The 27,651-nt window shown below is 43.3% G+C and overlaps 2 protein-coding genes across 3 annotated transcripts in view; both read right to left on the bottom strand.

Moving 5' to 3' along the window:
* Positions 1 to 269: 269 nt before the first annotated feature.
* rsu1 (Ras suppressor protein 1) lies at positions 270 to 23,555 on the bottom strand. Of its 2 annotated transcripts, none has more exons than XM_076971881.1 (9): positions 23,357 to 23,555; positions 22,025 to 22,136; positions 21,668 to 21,718; positions 18,048 to 18,168; positions 16,095 to 16,213; positions 15,118 to 15,200; positions 14,239 to 14,353; positions 11,209 to 11,341; positions 270 to 2,071 (listed from the first exon to the last, which is right to left on the bottom strand). In XM_076971881.1, the coding sequence occupies exons 1-9, from the start codon at positions 23,372 to 23,374 to the stop codon at positions 1,969 to 1,971; spliced, it is 855 nt and encodes a 284-aa protein (XP_076827996.1). In that variant the 5' UTR covers positions 23,375 to 23,555; the 3' UTR covers positions 270 to 1,968. The 2 variants fall into 2 exon arrangements, with proteins under 2 accessions (XP_076827996.1, XP_076827997.1); XM_076971882.1 differs by lacking the exon at positions 23,357 to 23,555 and adding an exon at positions 22,298 to 22,603.
* A 901-nt stretch (positions 23,556 to 24,456) lies between these two features.
* cubn (cubilin (intrinsic factor-cobalamin receptor)) overlaps positions 24,457 to 27,651 on the bottom strand; it is a 33,983-nt gene continuing 30,788 nt past the window's right edge. Inside the window, exons 61-65 of the mRNA XM_076971880.1 lie at positions 26,259 to 26,403; positions 25,966 to 26,147; positions 25,573 to 25,744; positions 25,255 to 25,490; positions 24,457 to 25,122 (exon numbers count right to left, since the gene is read on the bottom strand). Of these exons, the coding sequence (XP_076827995.1) occupies positions 25,015 to 25,122; positions 25,255 to 25,490; positions 25,573 to 25,744; positions 25,966 to 26,147; positions 26,259 to 26,403 (843 nt within the window). The 3' untranslated portion in view covers positions 24,457 to 25,014. The remainder of the gene's footprint in view (positions 25,123 to 25,254; positions 25,491 to 25,572; positions 25,745 to 25,965; positions 26,148 to 26,258; positions 26,404 to 27,651) is intronic.

Below are 27,651 nucleotides of genomic sequence, written 5' to 3'. Positions count from 1 at the left end.
GAACCTGCATTCATATTCACATACAACGTCGTTTACACTTAAACCTATTCTGCACAAGTCTTCTTTTTCTTACCCCAACAAATGCAGCTAATGGTTTTACTGGTGGAGGGACTGTGGGAGCACTGGTTTGTCAGGTGAGCCTGTGTGGAGATGGCAACACCATCAAAATACTGTTGCCAAGAACAGACGCACAAATCCTCTTGAATGTATATGGGATATTGTGAATTGATGAATACATTTTTGTCCGTAATGCTAAGCACGAAGACATATAATAGTCAAAGTGAGTAGTTTATTAGTGAAAATGAAATATGACATACATTCACAAAGCCAATTCAAACGTATGAGAAAGAACAATCTTTTATTGCTGCTGTAATATGTTTTCAAACCTATGACAATAACGTATATTACACATAACAATAACTCTTGGTGTAGACTTTGGGATAATTGCTGCCTTACAATCGGAGTTCTCTCTAAAGCAGTGGTTTAGTACAGTAGAGTACACGCACACGCTGACACTCAGACAATACTAAATTGTATACTGAAGCTGTGTTTGGCTGTATGTTTTGGACGTAGGGTTTTAGAACAAGCCGACCCATTCTTTGAATAGCTTGTTAACACTCAAACAGACTACACCGATGTTCTGGTCTCCACTTGGTGATCTACGGCCGTTCATATGCGTCGATGAGGGCGTGAAGCGTGGAAGAGGGAGGAGCAGACAGAAACACCGCCCTGGAGACATGACACTGTTCGCCACAAACGCACCTAAAGCCCTTAAACCCCTCTAAAATCCCCCTTCGGTTACGCAACGGCCACCGCTGCTGAGTCCAGCACTACAAGCTAAAAACTGCTCTTCAGAAAAGCTGCGCTTCATGTTTAGATCAAATGTTCGAATCAAACAGCTAGACAAAATGATTTTTTTCTCTTCACCGCAAACAGCCGTCAGGCAAATGGTAGACTACACATAATTATTTGTCCGTTCTGCTCAACACGGAAAACATTTGTAAAAACAAAGTTTAAAAAAAAAAGTAATGAAAACAATTAGCATTAGAACCGCAGATGCTTAATGCTCTGAGACACTCAACATATGTGACAATATGTAATTTCATATGTTGTGATCCACATGTGACATTATTTGATACACCACACATACACCCATCTGTGGCCATGCACAATATGGTAATCAATGTGTTAGTGTTGCTGCTATTATCAGTGGCTTGGGGACCCACAGAGCTTTGCTGGCTCGATATTGCGGGGTGGCAGACTGCTCTTAACTCAGCACAGTAGCATTAAAAAACTTCTGAAACACTGCTGCGCGTGATACGCTTGCACTAGCACATCAACCAAGAGCTTCTGTGGACTAAAAACGGCGTATAGTGTAAAATATGGATTGTGTGTGGTACTGGGATAGACTACAGTTACTAAATTTGTTAAATGTACATGTATAAACATCTCCTAATAAAGTAGGCATGCCCAATATAGTGGCCAGTGAGTTTAGGAACCATACAGGTAATTCTAATAAAGTGAAGTAATAAGTGGATGTTATGGTAGGCTTAGCAACACCTGAAATCTCCCAAAGCAACAACTGAAATGATACAAAAATCGAAGCTGTGAACATTTATGGCTTTGGATCTGCAAGAGGTGTTGCAGTAATATTTAGATACGTAATACTCGACGGCTTTAGAAGCGACGTCAGCATGCAGCAGCATCTGATTGAAGGGCAATAGAGACCACAGCAGGTTCGTTAAGAGGGCCTGGATAACACGTCCTGGCTGCTTGAGACATGGCACAGGCATCGTGAGGCCACACACACACACACAAAAAAAAAAAAAACTGTTAGCACAATACGCAGAGAGTAAAAAACTGTGTTCCACTGGTAAATAAATAGAAAAGTCAGGAAAGGCACATGCGTTAAGGTGATGGGGACAGGCTGACAGGCTGAAACGGGCTCTTCGTCACCCCTCTTCATCTTCACTTGTTTTTGGCCGCCAGGGGCTTACGGCTGATCTTCTTGGTTTTGTCGTTGTTCTTTTTGGGTGCCTCGGGATTGGCCTGCATATGTCGACCATAAAGGCTGAAAGGCAGAACATACACACTCGGTGTTAGCATACTGGACGCTTTAGCAAGACTAAAGACTTACTGAGCATAATGAAAAATAGATAAATAACAAACGCCAAGCTTCTTGTGGACTTTGTGGTGAAGAGCAGCATTTTTTTCTGGGCTGCCGGACTGGAGGAGGTCTTAATTGAGTATGCCACACACTGATGAGTCCCTTACTGAGACAACAGACTCTTTGTGGTGTTTAAGGCTGTCCAGCCACAGCTGTGTGCTGCATAACAGGACTGCACAGAGAGACAATTATCCAAAAGGCAGGTCGCTCTGCCTCAAGCGACGGAGAGAGGGAGACCGCAGCAGAGAAAAAGAGAGGGAGAGGGGGGGGGGGGGGGGGGGGTGAACCGTTTCCAGTCCACTGCCTTTCTCAGTGTAAGAGGCACTCAAAGAGCTAAGTGACACAAGTATAGGGGAGAAAGAGTGAGAGAGAGAGAGAGAGAGAGAGAGAGGGAGGGAGGGAGAGAGAGGGAGAGAGCAAGAGCAGGGGAAGATGGCAGAGAGCGTGTGGGAGGATGCAGGATCCAGGCTAATTGATGCTGTGCTCCAGTCATTGCCACACTAATAAGGGTCTCTGATTGATTGTTGACAAAGTGGCTGGTGATTGCGGGGTCGGCCACACTGCGCTGGGCAACTGAGCAGCTTCAGGGCCGAGCAGGTTCAGAGTATAATTAAAGAACACCGTCTGAGAAATGACGTGAACTGCAGACCAGTAAACTGTCAAGTGAGAACACTACAAGAGCACTAGAGTTCATGTTTAATACGTGCACATAATGACCACAGCTGAGTGACGTTAATCAGAGAAGACCATCACTGGTCTCTCGATAACAGAGAAACAAGCTGCAAGCAAGCAAGGACTGACAATGTAATGCAGGGTTTTCCAAACTGGAAAATCTTTTCCTATTTAATATCATTATTACTGTGACAGGTTTGAGACATATGGAAGGAAGTATATTACAGAAATTCCATCACCACTGACTGCAACAGGCAAACTGCACCTAATTAAGTGCCAAAGCTAGTGCCCCCCCTCCCCCCCGGTAGGCCCTGTTCCGGTACTGTCCCCTGGGGTGTAGCAGCTACCGCTCCCCTAGCTTCCTCTACAGGTGCCCAGTCAGATGCACAGGGAGGCCCCCAGCGGGAGGCCTGTGTGGGCCCATATGGAACTAAACCGTCTGTAAATACCAGAGACTTGTTGCAATGCTCGTACATCTCGAGAAAGAACGATACTGCAGAGTGACCACAGAAAGAGAGAAAGAAAGAAAGAAAATACACAAAAAGTGAAATGCAAGGAAAGAGTGAAAGTGCACAGCTGATGGCTGAATGCTGAGCAGACAGCAAAGGAGAGGTGAATTACTCATTTTGTCAATAACAGCTCAGAATGCAACTGGTGTTGTCATAACAAGCCAAGTTATTTTGCATAATTTCACAAAGCTGATAGATTGAGTGGAAAAAGGAAAAGATCCATTCACTTATAAAATAAAAAAAATCTATCCTGGCAGCATTGAACTATCCTCATAAAATGAGTGACAGAGCTTCTGAATGCTAAATAGAGGTATAAATTGATTTCAATTAAAATGCTGGGAAAGTTTTGAGAAGACTATAAGCATCACTACGAATGGGCCACGTTCATGTGAACGTGAGAGTGGAAATAATGGAGTGAGATGAAGGAGAGTGTTATTGCTTCAATAAAAGGTGCAACATGGCTTTTCAGTAATACGGACTGTTTAATAAGTACTAGGAGTGCTAGATGGGTATTATCTTTATCAGGAAGATAAACCGGTAGTTTTGTGAGGCCGACATGAGTTTGTTTTTAGGAACTTGTTTGGCATGCATATCTAGAATGTATGTATGCATGAACGTATGTATGTATGTATGTATGGGCAGTGACTATGATCTGCACATGGATTGTGAGCTGATGGGGTTGTGGCAGTTTGGGGATCAGTGCTGACAGATACACATAGATATTGGCAACAAGGCTTGAGCCAAATTGGACTGTTTTACATCAGCCTGATTGGCTGAGGGTGCGTGGGGAGGCACTGGAGCGCTCCCTCCCCGTCAGCGGCCCGCACCCCTGACAGGAGCACCAGCACGGGGAGAATACTGAGCAAGCAGAGCAGCGGGAGACGTGGACGACACTCACAGCACAGTCCACAGGCCCATCGCAAAGTCCGTTACCGGACCGCATGGAGCGGGTTCAAAAGAGCAGCTTCACACGTCAGTGCTGGAAGATGAAGAATAAGCCTCAAGAATAAACAAAACAAAAAAAACAACAACAAGGATCTTCACTACTATTCTGACGCATTTGCATTAATTATTAAAATACTCATGTCCACCTTTAAACAAAAGCGTCTAGACGCCCTGACTGTAGTTCTGTGGTTTATGACTGCGAGTGCCTGTTTCCACTTCCATAGCCAAAGCTTTGTCAAACATGGTCACAGCTTCCAAATCCCTGAGCCCAAATCAATGAAGTGTAGGGTTATTACTACAGCAGTGTGGCTCTGCTGACCTGCCTTGGTATAAACACAAAGATTTCCCATTCATCTGTCCCAGTAAGCACTTAGAAACAATTAAAGCCCAGAATTGGGGCTGCCCGGTTAATGGAATCTGATTCCTGATTTGGCTGAAGAGATTTTATTCCTATGGGCTCCTCAAATCCATTCAGGTTAATTAATCTCACTTATAGCCAAATGTGTCTGTATGTACAGTTGAGTCTATCACAAGCATGAGCTTCTGCATAGTGACAATGTGCATGTGTAACTGTCGAGAGGTTGAACATGTTTTGGGATCAGTATGTGCTGAAAGTTCCTCTTACCTACTGATGAAGATACTCAACCTCCATGATCAGATATTAAGGTTGGTGGAAACTTCAACATTTTGGTTGTGGACTGAAAGTGTGTGTGTGTGTGTGTGCAGTGGCGCAAAAAGGGGGCATGCAGCGTATGCGACGCACTAGAGGGGGCGCCAAATCGATGAGATATAATACTGAATGTGTGTCCATCTTACCATCTTACCTTCGCCAACACCCCCCCCCCCCCCCCCCCAACAACTTTCGTTCGGGGGGCGCCGATAGTATGTTTGCATACACCTCAGAAAGTAATTGCAACCCTGTGTGTGTGTGTGTGTGTGTGTGTGTGTGTGTGTGTGTGTGTGTGTGTTTATTAGAAGATGACTCATATTCTTACTAATTATCAACCTTCCTGACTCACAAAGAAGAGAACTAAACTTCAAACTCAAAGTGCTTCCTCAGCATATGAAAAATATTGGACTCAAACAGCAGCTCAAACCTGTTAATCGCTAAAACTGTATAGAATGTTTAAGCCTTCGATTTTCTTATACTTCTGTAAAAAGTAAAATATGAAATTGCTGTGCTGAGGTACATAATATATGATTTAAAACTTTTACACACACAAACAACACATTACACAGGTACCATTCACTAACATACAGTTGATTTCCATTTCTCTAAAACCGCTTGAGCCACAGAGACTTAAGTACATGTAGCCATGAAGTGTAAATTGGAGAGATAGCGGGATTATCTTGGGGCAAAAGGAGAGACGCAGACAAATAAAAGGAAGTAATTGAGGCATTATCACACATTAACAGAGGCAGATTACCGATCGTCACTCCCCTCCACAGCCTCCGCACATCAGATAGTGTACCCAAAAAGCCTGGAGCGCTGACAGGTGAGCACTCGGCTCAGTCTGAAGCACTATCCACCATGACACGGCCAATGGAAATCCCATGCTCGGGCTCAATGACACCGAATGACAATAATGAAGACACATGACGAATGGAACAAAAGCTCGGTTCAGAACGGATCACTCCCCAGGTGCTGCCATCATTAGCCTGTGGACGATGGCGCGTGTTTTCTTAACGCTTGCTGCTCCGCAGAACGACAGTGACCACAGACCAGAAACTAAAGGTATTCTTCTAACGCTAGCCCTTCTGACCATGAAAACCCTGATGCAAGAGTCTACCCGCCAACCAATAAACCAGATGCATCATCACAATAATCAAAAGGACAGTTGTGTCGTGTGTTAATGGGTAATGCTATTACACGGTGTCATGTTATGTGTGCTGGAATTGTTTTTGTTTTTTTTTTTTTTCTTCATTAATAATGAATTTTGTTGTAAACAGTGTCTTGGCCTGTTTCAATGTTTTCCCTGCGCAGAGCCATCGTGAGGGGTGGCTGCAGGTTTGTGTTTTAAAGGTGGAGGCCATTAATGAGGCCTCTGACTGATAACCTATAGGAAGCTGTGGAGGTGTGGAAGCAAGCCCAGAGAGCTGTCTGTGAGTCGGGCCTAATGAGAAGCGATGGGCCCCCTCTCGCCTGCCCAACTTTCTGAACCAATACTCAGTAATCATAAAGCACACAGAGACAATTGTGCATAAGCACACAGTCGAAGGGTCCCTGCTAAGATACTCTTCTAAATGCAGTCAGAAGACACATTAACAGGGGCTTTTTCGCAATTGTATATAAAGGAAAACCACATTATTTTTTATTTCGTTTACTGAAAGCCATCTTAAAAGAGTCAATACACAAAGACAAGGGTCTGGACCGAATACATCATAAAACCAGGGAGATGTGCTCAACTGGAAAGATATTCCTTTTGTTTTTCCCAAATTACCAGATTACTTCTGTTTAGGGAAGGTTCTGGGAAATGACTTTTGAAGAAATCTGCAGAGCGAACCTCTCTGGCTCCCTGTACACCAGTGTCAGGGTTCAGCAATGCATGACTCTAATTAGAGAGACAGTGGAGATGTCTCAAGATCTCCGAGGCATGAGCAGTAGGGCTGGCTAATGCACAGACATAAATGGAAAAGTCAACTAAAATGTGGGACTTTCAAGTACAACTAACCATTCCTCTCATGCCAAGAGATCTGGTTAAAGGGGACTTATAGCGATGGACTCTATCAAACGTACATTTCCCCCACATCTCAGTAACATTTATATGTAGTTAAAAGTCCCAAGTTGTGTTGAGACTGCTTTAGTCCATTGCTTCCAATACTATGGCCACATCGTTTGATATTTATGTATTCTTTCTCGTTCTGACACAATGCTTAGCACAATGATATTGTTTAAAATCTTCAGAAATAAGAAAAGGGGGTAATTGTGGACTTGTCCCAATGACTCAGCTTCTTTGAGAAGTGCTGAGATCTCACAGCCTGTGGAGCTGCATGGTTATGGAGTTGAGGGCATCTGGTGATCCTTCTATATCCACGGTACTCAGTGGGGTTCATCAAAGCCCACATCTACCCACTCGTACCTACAAGTATTGCAGCCTTGCATGACTACACTTTAAATCACAAATTAGATTTCTTTCTTTGTAAAGTAGGAAAGATTACTGATAAAATCAATAGTACTGCAGTGGGATATGTTTGGTGACCTTTTTCAGCACACCAGACACTTCCGTCTGTGGGAACGTCTCGGTCCCATGTGCACTGGGCTGTGGTACGTCCCTGTCTGTCTGGACCACTTTGAGGGAACACAGAAAGACACCAGGTTAACCTCTGAACTCAGCAAAGACTCAAGGAAGGAGCTCCTGTCTCTGGCCACTCACGGACCAGTGCAGACGGTCTCTGTTGGGACACAGTGGTCCAGACGTTTTGACATGTTTTCCAGGATTCTCTTATGCCACTGCAATAGCAAGTAAAAGGGCTTAAACTCAAATTGATTGTTGGTCTCCAAAGAGCAGAAATGTGGTGAGAATCAATGTAAAACAACAGCAATAAACTCATCTCACCTATATGTGACCGCTTGCACTGGAAGCATATTACCTTTCACAAATACACTCACGCTGGGGCCTGTCTACGGTCATACGAGTAAGTGTGTGTGTGTGTGTGTGTGAGAGAGGGGGGGGGGGTGTCGGAGGAGGCAGGGTGATTTTAATTGCAGTTTCTTCAGTCGGCCCCAGACAGCTGTGACGAGTGCTTTGTGCAGCCCCCAGCTCTGCTGCATGCGATCAACAAGCGTTTAGAGGGGAGGATGAATAAAAGATGGCGCCGGGGCAGGCTTTACGATATGTTAATGCATTATGAGCATGCAGTAGCTCCCTCACGCCGTCAGTCAGCCAGAAGATCCCTCTGTCAGGTTAACAAGCCCCTTCATGAAATATGCATGTAGGTGGCCCCCTCTCCCAACACACTTGCCTTCTGCCACGGGGCTTCCAAACCGCTTCCCAGAGAGACTACACAGAATAGAGGGAGAGGGGGGGGGGCGGGATTTAGTGGAGCATGTTTTCCTTCGTTTTAACTCCTAAACGGACAAGTAAGCGTGTTCTGCAAGCATGTGTTCTCTCACGGGTCACCAGGGAGCGGGCCCCAAAAGGCGCATCTCCATACGAGAGCCCCGCGGGGCCGGGCTGGCGTTAGCATACAGCGCATCAGCTTCACCCAGCCTCTCCGTCGTATCTCAGAACAGCCTGCTAGGGTTCAATTACCCAGGGCACAGAATGTCTTCCTCTCACTCTCTTTACAAAGCACGTTTCCATTCTAACGACTTCTATCGTTTAGGTGTTTCAACAATAACTGCTTATGCAAAAAAAAAATATCCATTGAAGGTGAGAAATAGCTTGAGTGAGGAGTGAGAATGAGTAATTGAAAGAGAGAAAAGAGGCCTGGAGTGAGTTAGTGCGAGACAACGAGAGGAAATAGGTCTGGAGAAGGTGAGGAGCCAACACTGAAGGACATTTAGGCAGGTGTGAATGAAACTGTTGAGGCACGGACATATCCAGAGTCCAGACTTCACACCCTGTTAACACTTGTCTAATAGGATACACCCCTCCCCTAAACACACACACACACACACACACACACACACACACACACACACACCCAAACCAGATCAACATAGACATACAGTAGGAGATGTCTATGTGGAGTAGAACCGAATATACAGAGATGGCCAGGAGACGCCAAACGCTACCTGACCTCTTTATGTTGGTAGTTCCATACAAGGCATATAGTGTGACTGAGGTGGCACTATCCAACCGGGCATGAAGTGTCTAATCTTTCCCAACAATGGCCGCTACACTCTGACCTTCAGTTTCCTCTTAAACATCAATGACCACTTAAGTCCATATCTCCTCTTTAACTTTTGTCTTATTGCCTGAGTGACCTTAATGGTGCCAGTGACACTGACCTTTTGCTTATTAATGCTAAAGACTCAGGGAAGGCTTATTTGGTAAATGATGGCTGTTTAGCCTGTCCCTCTCTGTAGCTTCAAGCCAAGAGGTAAAGAATTGGGTTAAAAATGATTTTCTATTTCCTTGGGATATGGATAATATCAATACAAAAGTCTCTTTTGGCACTCAGAGTCAGCAGCTCCATATCAATCTTGCATTTTAAACTCTGGGACTGCATCTCAAACAAATGCAGTCATATGCAAACCGCATCTAGCCAGCACTCAAAGTCAAAAATCAAGACTAAGCTGTCAAAGGTGTACAAAACAGATCCGGGCTCCATGAGCAATGAGTCTGAAACCAGACATATCTGACTTAAGAATATAGCACATTCAGCATTCTGCAATTCTGATGACAATCCGCTTTGAAATTGATCACAGGTACAAATGACACTAAATACAGGAATTCCAATTTGTCAAAGAGTTACTGCTGCTTCAGCTATCAGTCATTAAACTTACACATGTAGATATAATCCATAAGAAGGACATAAACTGTTGACCCGCAGGCTGACTTCAATGCCACGTGCAATGCGGGGAACTGAGTGACTGCGTCCAGACCCGTCATGTACGAGATCGCGGAGCGGGCCAGGACATACGCACGCACGCACGCACGCACGCACACACGCACGCACGCACACACGCACACACGCACACACACACCCAGGGGGAGCGTGAGATTCTGCCAGCATATTAAAGGCAGGCGCGTTGGTGCCTTCGAGGGGGATCGGTTCCAGTAAGTGGGTTGTGTGCGTCTCAGGACTTGAGCACAGCAGGCGGCTAAGTGATCAAACACAAGGATTTGCCACTCCTGTTGTGGGGGATTGAGAAATTGCAACGGATTCCCAACGATATGAGTAGATTAGAAAGTTTGTCTGCACAAAAAGAACCTTGCTACTGCTAAAGATACAATTGGAGAGTTCTCAGTTAAAGCACTGCAGAGGTCTTTCAGTCTGAACTATGCCGGAAGTACAATCAGTATGTGAGACTTGCATGGTACAGATAATTGTAGCTATACATTTACATCTACAAGATCGCTGGCGGATAGAAGTGTCAAAACTGCATTAAAACATTTAATGTAAAAAAAAGACCTTGGGGGCTCAGTTTCTTAACAAACAGAACTGACTCAATACAAATGCGTATTGTGTCAGTATTGTCTATTATAGGTCTATTATAGGTCTATTATAGGCACGTTTATGTGTATTATATTAAAAAGCCAGAGGAAATAAGCTCGTCACTGACGGAGGCGAGAGAGATTCCCTCTACTGTTTATAAGAGAGCCTCAAGCCTACACTTTAATTGGTGCGGTTCTGTGGTAAACCGACGGGACATTTAATAAAACCATTTGCTCATCTGCATTGAGTCAACCTTGGGCTCGTTCCATATAAATATGTTCAAAAATAAAACTGGCCCATACTGGATGTCTACATTTATATAAAATATTCAATAAAAGTCACTTCATCAGCCTGATACCTCATAGTTAAAGGGCATAATACAAAGAATGTGTTTGATCTAACCGAATTTCACGGTGGCCGCTGCAGATAGTGCCGTTTTACAGGCTTGAGTAGAATTGCTCAATCCATCATTCAGCCATCATGGGGCTAACAGATGACACAGGGGCTCATGTACAAACCCAGAGCTGCAGACCCAACCAAGCGGCCCAAAGGCTGTGCGGTACGGTTGTCAAAAAGCTCTCGTGCCCTAAAACCACTGCCTTTATATGACTCTTGGAAATGTAATCTTTTTGTGCCCAATACTGATGTTACACACTCCTGCCTACCTAAAGGCCAAACGAGCTCTCCTGTGACTTGGGCCAACATTGTTATTGTATTCAAGGAAATATATTAAGGCATTTGTATCTCTTATTTATACATTATTGTCATCTCCCTCTAATAAAGTATTTGCAAGCCTGAAAAGTCACTTACTACTTGTAGGTCTCAGAGCGGACATATTCAAAGACGTGGGACACGCCCAGCTGGAACTGATCAGCGATGGGAGTCACCCAGGGGTTATTTTCTGCCTTAAACACCTGCTTCTGACCAGTCAGGTCCAGATTTCCTATAGAACAAAAAAACAGCAAGTAGGGAACGAGGGGGGTGGGGAGAGAGAGAGAGAGAGAGAGAGAGAGAGAGAGAGAGAGAGAGAGAGAGAGAGAGAGAGGGAGAGAGAGAGAGAGAGAGAGGGGGAGAGAGGGAGAGAGAGAGAGAGAGAGAGAGAGAGAGAGAGAGAGAGAGAGAGAGAGAGAGAGAGAGAGAGAGAGAGAGAGAGGGTTTAGGAGGACGTGAAGATAAAAGGAGGGGAAAACGGGAGTGAAAATTTTGACAATGTAACAGTACAGGTCACAGTGCTAATGTGGCACATTGTTGCACACAAGGGGCCTAATTAAATTGTTTCTGATTAGAATGTGTTGAAAAAGCTGTCAGAGGAGCAGCTAAATTAAACCCGGGCCCTGGCATACAACGTCACGCTCCTTAAACCAGCCAGACAGCACCATTAGTGTAATTTAGCAGTTAATCTGTTGCCTCACTTTTCAACTCCACTGAAGCCTCACAGTTCTGCTAAAATCCTGCTGCAGAGACTTATGAGATGAGGATCACTCTAGGATGAAAATTCTATCACACCTCTACGAACTTCAGGTAATGATCATTCCCAAGGACACCTCAAAGTAAACTGTGAGACAAGCAATATCCCTCAGTAATGTCTGCAAGAGTGGACCAGGGTGCCACACGATCAGGGTTACAGGGTCCATGGTGTACCCTTTATCGCACTTTGGTCCTCTTCACTCCAGTACTGCGGAAGAGTCACTGTGAGTTGTATTTGGAGTCATAGCGTGCCTGTGCTCTCTCTCTCTCTCTCTCTCTCTCTCCCTCTCCCTCCCTCCCTCCGCTGCCCTGGTGCACCTCCTCTACATGTTCTACTCCTCTTTTCCCTATTCCCCCTCTACGTGCTTGGCTGCTCCTTGTTAACCGAGCTCTTCTCCCCATTTCCCTTCTTTCATGTGTGCATGTACACACACACACACACACACACACACACACACACACACACACACACACACACACACACACACACACACACACACTTCAGTGTCAGCTCTAACGAGACTATGCAATGAGGAGGAAGATTAAGGAGACATAACGGGATGGTCCTAATAAGCTCAACAGGCAGCGTTCTCCCTGCAGGGGGCACATTCCACTTCTCAGAGTGGAGCGATCACCAAACACACACCAGCACCAGCACATCCACTCTATTCCTCTAGGTCCTTAACAGCCACTTGATTCAGCTATGAAGCTCTGGATTCAACAATTTGACCACAGATGGAGATATTTTTCTATATAAACGCCATTGATTAAAATAAATTAATGTGACCAAATGCTTCCACCTTTGCATACAGGCCTAGAGAACTCCCACATGTTGCGTAAACCTGCACTGAAGGTTCTGACACTTTAATTCACCTAATACGTCACAACGAGAAGCTCAAACAACCCAAAACATCTACCTGGTATATTAGACGTCCTGTAATACTTATAACAGTATAACACATATCTGTAATTCACATAGCACATATATACAAATGCAACAATTAAAAATGGAATTTGCTAAACTAGGCCATCATCCCTAGACGCGTGGGTCAATAATTCCACAAGTCAGACAGGAAGAGATGTGGTGTAGATAACATTGCCTGTTTAAAGCCAATTATCGCCTGCTCAGACAAGCTGTGTGTGCATGTGTGTCAAAAGAGAGGAGCGGCCATAGGGAGGTGTGTGTGTGGGTGTGTGTGTGTGTGTGCGCCCATACTCAGAATAACCTAACCAGCCTCTTTTCCAACGTGTCCATCCTACCATGATAGTGTCCTGAGATTAGCTAAACCTGCTTTTGAGAAGAAAACTGCATGGCCCTAGAGATGAAGCAAAGCACTGCTTATAGATTGCTTAAGAGATGGTCATTATAAAGTTTAAATGAAGGCGAAGGCTTGGCAGCTACGCTTTGCCGAGAAGGGAAAAAAGCACTTGTTCCCGTGTGTGTGTGTGTATTGACTGGTCTGTTGCATGCCTGTTTGAAACAGCCTAGAGCTGGGTCACATTTTCGTGTGTGTGTGTGTGTGTGTGTGTGTGTGTGTGTGTGTGTGAGAGAGTACTAAAAAAACCCACAATGCATTGCTGCAAATTCTTATTGTGAGAACAGAAGAGGTCCAGCAGCTGTCAAAAATATATAATAAATATATATACACGCACACACGCGCACACACACACACACACACACACACAGAGAGAGAGAGAGAGAGACAGAGACAGAGAGAGACAGAGAGAGAGAGAGGACCATTAAGAGCGAATGTAGACCTTGACGTGGCCTTTAAGAGAAGTGTAGTGTCAGTGAACCAAAGCTGATCACAGCCCTCAGCATGACTGGTAACTACAGGATTCACCGAGTTATCTGTACCTATTCTCACACACACTCTCACGCACGCACGCCAGCACACACACACACACACACACACACACACACACACACACACACACACACACACACACACACACACACACACTCTATACAGAGTCTCATCAAATACACACAGCATGGCATCAAACTAAGACAACTTCTGTTACAAGGAGGCATGAAGCCGGTTTAATTAATAGAATAGATGAGCTTTATCAGTTTGAACTAGATAATAGTTTAAAACAAACAAAATACTCTTTTCTCTCATTATAAGCATTCTGTGATTGACTCATATTTTGTAATATTAGTAAATGGAAAGACATATTTTAGATTTTATAGATCATAGTACTGTAAAACTCCAGTGTTCTGTACACAGGAAAGAAAGGTCAGAAACATGCAGTTCTCATGGCCAGTGAGGCACATACAAAAACACACGCACGCACGCACACACACACACACACACACACACACACACACACACACACACACACACACACACGCACACACACACACCTTACCGAGTTCAGGTGGCAGCACAGTCAGCCGGTTGCCCTGGATATGCAGCTCCTTCAGCTGGGTCAGGTCTCCTATTTCTTTAGGCAAGGAGATCAGGTCATTATCCCTCAGACACAGCTAGAAGAGGAGAAAGGACCAGGTCAAACCAGGAGAGAGGACAGGTCAGGGAGACCAGGTCAACCCAGGAGAGAGGACAGGTCAGGGAGACCAGGTCAACCCAGGAGAGAGGACAGGTCAGGGAGACCAGGTCAACCCAGGAGAGAGGACAGGTCAGGGAGACCAGGTCAAACCAGGAGAGAGGACAGGTCAGGGGGACCAGGTCAAACCAGGAGAGAGGACAGGTCAGGGGGACCAGGTCAAACCAGGAGAGAGGACAGGTCAGGGGGACCAGGTCAGAGTCACTGAGATTATGAAGCATATGTGGGTCTACTGACTGGCCTTTTTTACAATTAATACGTATACACATCATACATACGTGCATACATATATATGTACACACACACACACACACACACACACACACACACACACACACACACATTACTTTAGAAAGATAAACAGAAATAAACATAGCTCTCACTCTCCCAGCTCTCGAGATATAAGAACATTCAAATAATAGCTTTGGTTTTGATTGAATCATCTAAGTGTAATGAGAACATTCCCTGAAAAACTTCGCTCATAAGCCTGTTTTATCACCTCCCAACGTCTTGACTCCGATAACTGTAAGCACTCGAAGCCTCATCTGCACCCCCCCCCCCCCCACCACAACGTCCCACAAGCTCGCGATAAAGGACAGCGTGCGCTCTAAAGAATAAATCCAACCGACGGCAGGGTACAAAAAAGGGGATTGATTTTGGGATGAATTTAGATAGATTACTCACTATCTGCAGCTTGGCCAGTTTGCCGATGTCGGGGGGCAGGAACTCGAAGTCGTTGTCACTGAGATAGAGTGCACGCAGCGTGGCTGAAATGGGAGCACAGGGGGGAGTGAGGCCGGGCCGGAGCGCGTCAGGCCGGGCCGGACCGCGCCGGACCGCGCCGGACCGCGCCGAAGCGCGCCGGGATCAGTACAGATGCTCAGCTTCCACTCATACTGCACATCCAGATGTGGGTCTATTTCAGCAGCCCTCAACGTGCAGACACAGATGGTGAGTGACCACATACAAAATAACGTACCGAACCAAACCTGACGAAATATAATAATTAGTGCAGGAAAATTCACCCGTGTTCTGATTTTTGGGACTAAAATTTTTCATTCATAACCATGTGCTCCGAGCTCCACCGTCAGATCTCCGCGAGGCTTAGTTTTTGGAGTAAGCCTACTAATCTTCATCACCCTCCTCTTCACCCTGCTGCTCTGCTGTCTCTGATTGACCTTAATCACCTGAAGCTTATTCATTAATCAGATCCATTTTAATTTGCTGCTGGAATCAGAGGTAATATCAGAGGCTGGCTGTTACCAGTGACAAACAGAGGAGGGAGGGCAGGGGGGTTAAAACACTGATTGCTGTTTAGTACGTGCGTTCATCATGTCATCAGAATTAAAATAACAGCCCATTAACAGATGTTCAGAGCACTGGGGGCGGCCAATGATCAGCCCAGTCCTCTAATGGGGAGGATTTGATTGGAATGGTGATGAAGACAATGACGATGATGATGAAGTTTAGTTGGGCAAATTATACTGTTTTCACTATTTTAGTGAAGTACTGGTGTGCATAGTGATGCATGGATGCACTTTATACAAGAGCTCATTGGAAACAGTTGGAAATGTGTGTCTAGTGTGTGTGCATGTGTAAGAGTGTAGAGAATATCTGTTCACACACAGATAGAGGGAGAGAGAGGGGTGAATCCAACTTACTAAGGTAAAAGAAGTTCCCTGGCAGTGAAGTCTCATTCAGGTTGTTGTAAGTGAGATCCAGGACCTCCAGTGCTGGGAGAGAACCGAAGCCTCTGGGTAGTGTGCTCAGCCTGTTCATCCTACACACACACACACACACACACACACACACATACACACACACACACACACACACACACACACACACACACAAACACACACAAACACACACACACACACACACACACACACACACAAACACGCACGCGCACACACACACACACACACACACACACACACACACACATACACACACACACAAACACGCACGCGCACACACACACACACAAAATAAAAAATTAACTCAGTACAGAAACACATACGATGGTTTCACACAATGTAGACAACTCTATGAAAGAACAATATTTATTCATAAGGACAGATACTAGGTATAGAAACACTTAACAATACTTAAGACACATATCTAAATAAACTTAATCCAAAATGTAGCACAATAAAACAACTTAATATAAAATCTCCAGTGAAGACACCAGGGGTGGATGTTGTGTTTAGACAACATTACTATGGCACTTCTGCAAGGAGTAGTATGTGGCTTACAATGGGCTAAACAGAAGTGAAGTGTGTATGTGTCTGCGTAAAATAGAGTGAGACTGAGATCAAAAGCTGATTAACTCTGACCACTTAAGCCTTTATTTTCTAAGCCTATATGTCCTCCCCATTTTCATTACCCACCTCCCCTTCACGTCACGGTGACAGCAAACTGCTGCAAATCACACACGCAGGTTTGCGATGGATTTAACAGTCAAACAAACTTATTCCTTTCTTTGTTTGCGAAGCAATTACAAGAGGTGGGGGATTGTTTTGACAAATGAGATCAGGCAGGAGGGCACAAAGCAAGGGCCCGTGCCCGGACTCGCCGCCACGAATACAGCAGCACGGCTTATGGCTTCAAGATTATGCCTGGAAATGATGCGGCTGACAGCAAATCAATAGAAATGTGGGATGTCGGATGCAGGGGAGATTGTGGCGTGCCCTAATCCCGCGTGACATTGAGGACGCCTCCTCCTCTTCCCCGCCCTCAGGGATTAAGGAGGGCCTGTGGATTTGGGCGAGGGTGAACGTCGCGTCCTGCTGTAGGGCAGCGTGGTGCGGAGTGTCCTGAGCACGGAGGGAGTCGTTGGAAGAGCGCAACAGTGCCAGTGATCCCGCAAACGCACGCGGCAGACCTGACGTTTTGTCCCGCTGTAGTACAGCCCCGTGAGGGACGGGAGCGGGACCTCAGGACTCTCACCTCAGTCCAAGTGCGCTGGTTCATGGCCTAATGAACGCAGGTCCACCCAGACTTCTTAAGGAAGCATGGTTTAACTTAAGAGGCCTTAGAGCTTAACCTTAGACCACAATACGCTGGAAGTGTTCTGTGTACTGACGCGTTAAACGCAGGTCCACACGCACACTGCAGCTTGTCTGTGCTCAAGGCCAGCTCAACAATGTTGACGCTAAAGCAACCATTTACATCATGTTCACGAGGCTACACTTTGGCTCTTTAAGGGTTTCTCTGAGAGCATGATTTAAAGGTTGGTTTTATAACAATAATGTCTATGATTCATCAGTGATACTTTAGCTGGGAGTTTTTATGTGAATGGCACGTGTCTCCTGCTTTTCTGGTGTTCAATTTTATAAGATTTTGAAGCAAATTCTTAATAGATTTTGCATCAAATGTTTAATAAAAATGTTTATTAGACCAGCAGGATTGCATGCTGCAAACTCTGACCATCACCAATCCATGAGCTCTTAAAGAAATACAGAGTTGGTTTGTTGGGAGGAAAAATATTTTGGCACAAAGACCAGCAAAAAAGGACAAAAAAAAAAAAAAAAAAAACACAAGCAGTGAGGCTACTGTGGACAAAATCTTACCCCAGATTCTTACCCCATGTTCTTACCCCAGGTTCTTACCCCAGGTTCAGGTGTTTGAGTTTCTGAAGGCTGCTGATCTGAGTGGGCAGTTCTTCTATCTGATTGTTGAACATGTTCAGCACTTCTAAGTTCTTAAGGTCGGCGATGTTTGGAGGCACAGCTATGAGAATGGAGAACAAAGAGAACGTTACAACAGCAATCACAAGCCTGCCGGCACATTAAATCTGTCAACAAAATCATTTTCCCTTGAATTCACCAAAATCAAATGCTAGTTGAAAAACAAGCAAGAGTTCAAACAGCCCCGCGGGACAACGCTGCCTTGGGACCTGGAAGAGTTTAACGAGCTAATTACGAGAGCCGGGCCATGGTCAGGCTGTCTTTGATGACTCTATTACGGGTCAGTGGCCCAGCGATGGATTTGACATTTAAATGATGAAGGCGTTAGCATAACGGTTCTGTTTGCCCCTCTTCTCCTGGAGGACATATCCACCCATGCTCCAGGAGTCAAAGATTGATGAGGATTGCAGAGAACCTATCTGATTATTACCTGATCAATCGGCCTTCAGTATAAAGGTGGGCAGGGGTTTACACAAACGCCATTACGTGGATGCCTTCAGAGAGATCAGCTCCACCACGCACACCCAAGACATACAGATACAATATCACTGGGACAGCTCAGGCTCCAAAGTACACAGGCAAAAGGATTCACACTGTATTTATCAATTTCTCTACACTTCTAAGATCTTTGCCTCTTTGTTCGTTTTGTGCAGCGCACAACTCCGAGTGAGTCTGAACTAATAACGTTTTTATATTAAAATAAAGCATGTTTGCAACTTAGATTCAGCAGATGAATTTAATGGCAGTTTTTACATATGCCTTATTAAAAAACATTATTAAATGCCTGCAGGCAGAGGAAGATATCTTCACACCGTATCTAGCATTTACACACAATGCAATCTATTACTCTCAATGAAGTAGTGTCATAAAATGTCGAGAATCACAGAATGAATGAGGAGATGTAGGTTCCTAGAAGCAGGTTGGCATGTTCACACACAGCACTCCTGAACCATAAGATCAGCAGTGCGAATGCAACCCAGTTTACCCTGAAATTCATATTCTGAGATTTAAAACAATCACTTCCGGTATTAAATACGCATTGTTAACTGTATTGATTTACATACATCTGAATGTTCTCATATGAGAGAGTATGTGTGTGCACATTTGTGAATAACAGTCGAGTTCAGGAAATCATATGCCCTAGATACTTTGTGACGAAACCCCCAAGGCTGCTTAATAGCAAGGGTGATTGATAGTAATAAGTGTGGGCACTGTAAAGTCCGGACGGTGGAGAGAGGTTTTCAAACCGTTTCCCTTACTCCTCACTTTCTCTCTCTCTCACGTTCTCATTATCCTGACAGCAGAAGCAGGGTCTCCCTTATCTCCGCCAGTCCAGGGACTTTACTCACCAGCCTCACTAATGAAAGGGTTCCAAATGTCAGTGTAGTTCCTGACTACCCTGAAAAGTTCAAAAAGATGGCACACTTTACATTCCTGCACTTTGTGAAGAGAGTGTGTGAAGTGAAACCATTTGACCATGAAAATAAGCAGGATGATTGTATGTCCAGAAATATACTGAGATACAGAGGGGAATAAATAGACTGTATAATGAAACCTAAAAAAAATGAAGTCAACAGACAACAATCACTTTTAAATAAACAAATGTAAAAGTGTTTGCTTTAACCGTCATGTGAGCATAACCCAACCAGTGACGGAATACACAAATCTCGCCTTCAGGACAGGAGACATGGACAAACTCAAGCTAATTAGGCAGCTTTGATCATCACTAAAAATAACACCAGACAAACATGAGCAATATCAAATTCTGAGATCTTCATGGAGATTACAATGATTCCACTACAAACAAACACATCCTCCTCAAACATTAACAGTGAACATGAGACAAAATACGCAGCTTCCTGCTAAATGTACTGAAGTCCGGTTGACTAAAGTAAAGTATTCTATAGGTTTGTGCCCTACATTTACAGAATTTAGCGGATGCTTTTGTCCAAACTCATTTCCAGAGGTTATTGCTACCATAGACATTTTTGCCTTATCCATTTGGGTTACAGTCTGTGTTTAGCATCAGTCAAGAGCCTGGGCAGAATATAAATGCTGTAATTTACAAAAGGTTATTAATGACCTTTAAATTATCACCAGTGGTATTCATTAGCAATTACTAGAGTAACAAAGTTACAATTATGGCCCAAAATGTTAATATGTAAATATGCTATATTTATTGTCTTTTTTATTAAGGCGCCATCTTTAGTGCATTGCCCTAAATGTCTTCAATACTCCTTACTGTGCAATGCTGCTCTCTAGTGGCAATGTAAACACGTGTACTTCAAAGTGGGTCTAAAGCTACTACACAAGTCAAGCAAATAGTTTTATTACAAGCACTTTTTTGTCAAAACATCTTTCGTATGTACAAAGTTATTATTGTAGCATACTAATACACAATAAAATGTAACGATATCCAGGTCCAGTCTAGAAGAGTCTAGTAGTCCTGCTTACACTCCTCGTTCAAACCACAACACAGCGAGCGTCACTCAGGGGTCGTCACGCTGGCACCTCCCTTCATCTGTGCTCCTCTGAATTAAGCCCATGACACCTCCAGAAGGTTCAACCATGAGGCTTCATCCCAGCCTCACCCGTCTCCAACATCACTTTAAAACCAAGCTGGACCCCTTTAAATGCAAACCTAAATTGACCTCCCTGCTGACTAAGACCATAATCAAGTCCCACTGATATTACTGCATGCTCAGAGCCATCAGTTCTATATGGGCTTTACACTCTATGCCACTAGCACTCACAACCCATCAAATCCCGGGAGGCCATACCCAGTCCCACTGCCACCGCTGATGCATGCTCAGTGCCATGAGGATCCACCGCGTTACACATGACAACCTCAGCTACTCCACAAACACCGGCCAGTCCTACCAGACGCTTCTGATAACTCCTTCACAGCTACCATTAATGTACGGCCTCTAAGGCTGAACTGCATGAGGAGTGAAGTGACAGACTTTACAACAAACCCCCCCCCCCCCCCCCCCGACACCCGTCTGTCCTGCTCTGTTGTGGCCCTGTCACCTGCGTCCTCACATCTCAGCCTGAGAGTCTGTAAACTTCAGCTTTTTCCACTTCATCTTCAAATGGAAATGTTAACCACAAAGTAAACTAGCCATTTACTGTCAGAATACAACACCTGAAAGCAGAGTGTGGGATCTGTAGGTGTTTGTTTTTTACCTAGCAATTTACTAGCAGTTTCCAAAAATCTCACACTTCACCACCTGTACCTATATTTACAGCCTGTGCTCCATCTCCACCCAATTGTTCCTCTCCACAAACATAATCTGTTCTTAAGTAATACCACTAGTCAATGTGTTAATTTCTAAGCACCTAGTATTAAATAAACACACTAATACACCTAGCACTTGATTGTGTTTTCACATTATATATATATATATATATATATATATATATATATATATATATATTTAGTGATTGGCATCACACCTACTAGTAACATCAGACTCATATTAACACTTTTGCATGTAACACCTTGTCAATCTGTGAAGATAACTTTGAGACTGAGCACTTACTTGCAAGCTTGTTGTGGCTCAAGACAAGCTGAGTAATGTTAGACAGCGTAACTGTAAAACAAAACAACAACTGTTGATACATTTCTAATAACTAAATGTACGTAAGGGATTGTTGACAATGTATGTCAGATGAGAAAATGTGAAGTTACTGTGCCAAGGTAAGAATGTTACACTAGTGATCGGTGTGGTTTCTTAACTTTTAAATGAACACGAAAGTCCGACGTTACATTCAACGTATTTGAAGTAGCAAACAGTTAGTAAACAGTTAGTAAACAGTTAGTAAAGTTAGTAAACATTCCAGATGCGTGCACAATCTTACAAACTCTAAATATGAGCATTAACAACATAAACACTCACATAATCCAGGCACATCCAGCATGTTGGAGATCCCCCTGTCGCACATATCCACCTCGGGCAGGTTTTTATCTCTGCTCTCCTCCACGATTTTCTTCAAAGATTTGGACATTTTCTGTAAGAGGACCATACGAGTAACGTAAATAAACGTGTCCACGTTTGTGTGTGTTGATACAGTGTTACTCCTCTGTAGCCTTTAGCTCACAAGATACAAAACACAGAACAAGCTATGTGTGCTAACATGAATACACAGAAAACATGTTACGCACTACATACCTTGCTTTAAAAAACGGACGTCTAGATGAATGTTATAAAGATATAAATATATATATATATGACCTTAGGCACAACTATTTTCAACAGCGACAAATATGCTACACACCCAACCGGAAGTGGGTCAGAAACGCCACATTCCCTACAAGGAAACGTCCTACATGCGAGAGAAATAAATTATTATTTGTCCTTTCCAACGCACAGCGATCTTTGGTGGAAACAATGATGGAAAAAATGATGGAAACCTGTGGAAATAACGATATAGACAGTCGCACGGGACTGAAATGAATGTTAAAGATTCGTTGTTTCTTTTTTTTTTTCCAAAAATTGCATGAAAGGAAGTTGTAACATAAATGTGCTCCGACATAAACTGTAGATTACAGCAGAAGATGTTTGTAGTGCTCGCCACATCCCTTAATAGAGCACTTCCTACATATGGGACCAAATCTACGTCCTTTCTCAGTTAACGTAGAGATATATTTGCTGTCAGACTGAAAGAGCTTGTGGATAATCGTACCTAATCGAAACATCATTTACAATTGTGGTGTTTTCAACAGTAGCATTAAAGGAAGTCAACAGAAATGTGCACCAACGTAAAACAGCTGCTGTAGATTATAGTAGTAGGTGCTTGGCAGGTCTTGTAGCCATAGCATGCTTCATTTGCATATAAAGTTCTTCACCCTTTCCTGATATGTTCCGTGAAGGCGTTTCAAAAGGCAGCTTTTGGAGATTAAATTAAGACACGAATTGGTAAACTTGATATTAGTATGAAAAAAGATCCCATGATAAAACATTAGCTAAAATAACCTACATGTTCTGTATACAAAACACTGATAACACAATAGATTAATATTAGTGCAGATTAAAGTGAAAAATTAAGTCATTTTTTTATTGTTAATCCATAGATATCTTGACTGAATTTGTTTTGAGAGTATCACGGTAATTAGATTGAATAATACAACCCTATATGAGAGTATTTTCATCCAGAAACCCCTAAGCAGGTGGCAGTGTTCAGCTGTTTGTCATTCTGATCAACCCCTAGTTCTGTCCACTGAAGTTTACCTTGCATGGGAGACACATTCTTTGGCCAGCGTCCTGATCTGTGCAAAACAGAGCGCACAGCAGATTCAGCCTTTTCTGTCTCCTCTTCCAGGATGAAGGACCCTGGCATGGGGCAGAGGTAAACAACAGCTTTTCTGCCTCTGAGTTAGTTCACTAAGTTTAAACACCTCTCTCTGTTTCTCTCTGTCCCCCTTGTTTTCGTGGTGATCATTACAACGGTGACTGCACAACAGTGATGTCTATTTATAGACCTGGAATATTTGTTAAGGGGTGGCAGCAAATGCCTACAGCATGGATGAACCTTACTTCAAAGAGAGAGAGAGAGAGAGAGAGAGAGAGAGAGAGAGACCTGCAATTTAGATTCATTGCACTGTACAATATTAAGCAGTCAGTCAAAACAATAAATCTATTCAAAACAAGGTATTACATGCTGCCAGTGTAGGTTTCATTTAAACTGTTTGTAGATAATGTTAGCACGTTCCCAGAATGCATGTGACCATGCAAACCTTGCCTACTGTTTGTGTGCAGGAATTTACAGGGTACACTACAATGCTTTCTGAACACCACTGCAAACAATTCAATAGTGGCTCAATTTTTTAAAATCTGACATTTGTGCAGGACTTAATGTGAATACATTTTTAAAGTTTAATCAAGGTCCAGTACAAGTTGAAAAATATTAATTTTATTTTCAACATGCATTAAAAGTGTAAAAGTTCTGTTCAAGGTCATAATGTCAAATTTGTAAACATTGTTACAGCTGAGATGTTCTCATGAACTTTGATCTCACCAAGTTGAGTAAAAACAGACTATTTCTGTCCATCTGGCTCTGAAAGGACCTGTCTGTTCTATTCCAACACCTTCTTTCCCCTCTTTATTCTGGGGTTCATTGACAGGTTGTACATGGGGGGTCAAGTGTTGAGCTGTCAGCAGTTTCAGCTACACTGAAGATTCCAGACAGTCAGGGCTAAATTAGTCAGTCCAGCACGTCAGAAAATGAACTGCTCTGAATAATTTTGGCATTTCAACTTTAGCAGAGAGTAAGAGGCAAATGATACTTTCAAACGTTATTTATTGTCAGACTATACTCCCCTTCTCTGTTTAATGGCACAGGAGAAATGCTTAGCTTATTATGTATAGAACTGGTGAATCTATGTGTATGAAAACAAAAACTAAAAAACATTAATGAATGAGCATAAAAATGATTTTATAAAGTAAACAGTAGAAGGGAATCCACTTGTAATGCAAAGGAATAACAATTTTTTTTATGACCAGTATACTGCAATCTAGTGTCTGGGCCATATGCATGGATGATCGGTTGCTGGAAAATGTTTAGAGTTAAATATGTGTAAGTGGTTGATTATACACCATTTACTTGGTTGTCAACAGAAAGTATCACCCAGAATTCAACACAAAGTTTTATTTTCAAACAAACTAGACACAGTCACTGCAACAGTACAATAGTATTCATTTTCCAAAATATATATATTATATCTATTCTTACACATCTAGAAATCCTATGAAAGCATCAAGCAAAAAATTTAACTCTGTATAATTCATTCTACAGTGAAAATTGCCATGAATTACATTGTTTACATGATTGTAATCTTTGTGATCTAATGTTTGTAAACAAGTGTGTGTACACATTTCCCAGGATATCTTCAGCTGCTCCATGTGAGCCTGAATCCAGATGGCAGCACAACAGATTGGGCATGAAACACAATGAAGATGCGGTGTGAACTGGCTCTGAATGGGGCTATGTTCGTTTCCTATGGAAAACCAAACAAAAAAGAAAACAGACAGCTTTTACTACATGATATGACACCATAATGTACTGTATTCCCAAGGGACTCAGAACAGCTGATCAGATAACAATCTCTGAAGAACAAACTGTTTCATACCGTTCCACAGTAAGGCCCGACAGGTGGAGAGCTTGCATCTGGTCCATCATAAAGTTTCAGATAGTTGTTCTGACAGTCTCCTGGGTCATCAATGCTGATCTGGTTGAATGTAACTGTCACAACTCTTCCACTGGGCGCCCTAATACCCCACTCACAGTGAGTGCCGTTGGGGTAGGTACCAGGGTATTCTGGGCTGGTAAAAGAACCATGGTCTCCATACAACTGACCACCACACCCTGAACAAGAAATAGAACAGTAAGTAAGAATTCACACAACACGAGCTGGTTGGGATGCTGGATTAAAAAAAAATGTCTTCACCCTGTGAGGAGGACGAGGACGTCCATGTGATCTCAAATCCATTGCGGGAAGAAGAGAAATCAGATTGGAAGTGCAGGAAGAGCTCATTCGTTCTGGGGAAGATAGGGTTGGGCAGAGAACTCCCACAGTATTTCCCCAGGAGAGGGGCAGAAGACATACTGCCATTCTTGACCTGACGCACACACAAGAAACATGACTACACACCACAGCAACATACATCCTAGCTAACCACCATACGATCCTCCCTTTATTTATACACAGTGAAATGACTTTTGAGATTTGCTATATGTATTATTAATGTATAATAATATACATACATTGTTATTACCATGCCATAATACACCGAATACAGTTTGATTAGACTCGTTCAATTACATTATGCTATTTCCTCACCTCCAGGAAGTCATAACTGCAAGAGGGGTGAGATTCTACATCAAAACTGTCGAAGAACAGGGAAATTGAGTTGTTCTGAGGTGCTCGGAGTACAATGGTGCAGTCCAAATTATGAGGATACACGGCGGGCCAACCCGGACTCTTCAGGTAGCCGTAAGCCTGCTCATATACTCTGCTGCATCCTGTAAATTAGAGGTACAAACTTACCGTGACCTGGACATCATTACACATTATACACATTACACATATTTTGCAGATTGGTGTATGCTAAAAACGGGAAGGCAGTGACAAACCTGCCACTTGATAGGACAGACTGAAGCCGTTGCCGGTCATGAAGGTGTCAGATTGGAAGGTGAGATGCATGGTGCGGTCATAGCTGTAGAAGTCAGGGATGTGGGAGTCTGAGCCACAGAACTTATGCGCCTGTCCGTAGTCCCCCTGAAAGACATTTGTCCTCATAAATCAGATGTGTCTTCATAAATCAAGACGTGTCAGTATTCAGTCTTCGGTGCGCAAGGTCAGAGGGGCTCAGTGGTGGACGAAGTACACCAATTATGTACTTGAGTAAAAGTACAGTTACCTTGCATTGAATATTACTCAAGTAAAAGTAAAAGTATTCACCTCAATTTTTTACTTGAGTAAAAGTACAAAAGTATCTGCCTTCAAAAATACTTAAGTATTAAAAGTAAAAGTAAACACTTTTTTTTTCTTAGCGTCACATCAAAACCCCTAGGCCTACTCGATCAACAAGTGAACAACGAAACAGTGCCTTACATTTGCCTAGCAAACACAAAATACTCAAAACTATATTATATTTAAGTAAGACCAAGTGCTTTTGAAGCAACAATGCAAAAAGCATTCATTCAAGTTTCATTATTTTATTTTTCATTCATTTCGGTTGTCAAAAAACTAATAAAAAATAACAAACACCATCACAACTGATGAAAATCAATAAAAACTCAACTGATAAATCATTCACTATAAACATTACATTTGATGAAGCATTACCTAAGTTTTGAAGAGGCGATACAGTATATGAAGAGGTTATACGTTGTCCACTACATGGCGGGACAGGGAAGCTTAGCAACTAGAACTGTGTGCACTGGTAGGGCTGAACGATTAATTGCATTTGCGATAATTTCGCAATTTTTTTAAAACGCGATTGTCTAATCGCACAGGCTGCGATTTAAACTGGTCACGTGACTTGGGAGCGAGCCGAGCCGAGGACGAACGGAGCAAACCCGAGCAGGAGGCAGGGAGGTGGAGAAGTCAAGTTAACACAGCGCACTTTAACTTGTTGCACAATGGCTTTCAGAAGCTGACACAACTGAAAGTCTAATACCAAAGAGGGGCAGCACATCAGTTGTGTGAAATTACTTTGGCTTTTAAAAAGATGCTGCTCAACGTCAGGTACCCTGCAAAACATGCCTTGCTACTGTTGCTACGACGCGAGGTAACACTACAAACCTTCAGCATTAAAAAAACACCACAAAGCCTCGTATGATATTTGTAAGGCTAAAATGCCAACGACCAGTGCTGCATCTTCAAATCAGACCCTCCAGAAAGTCGCGATGTTGCGATTTGCAACTTCAACGCAACTTCAAGCAAACACCGCGAATTCAGGGCGGTGTTGCAACTTCAGCCAATCACCGCAACTTTGACCAATCACTGATGTCGTCTTGATGT

The sequence above is a fragment of the Brachyhypopomus gauderio genome, chromosome 13, assembly GCF_052324685.1.
Source record: "Brachyhypopomus gauderio isolate BG-103 chromosome 13, BGAUD_0.2, whole genome shotgun sequence".
In the NCBI taxonomy this organism is placed as follows: Eukaryota; Metazoa; Chordata; class Actinopteri; order Gymnotiformes; family Hypopomidae; genus Brachyhypopomus; species Brachyhypopomus gauderio.
The sequence above is the reverse complement of the archived record's forward strand: the minus strand, read 5'-3'. Positions and strand labels throughout refer to the sequence as shown.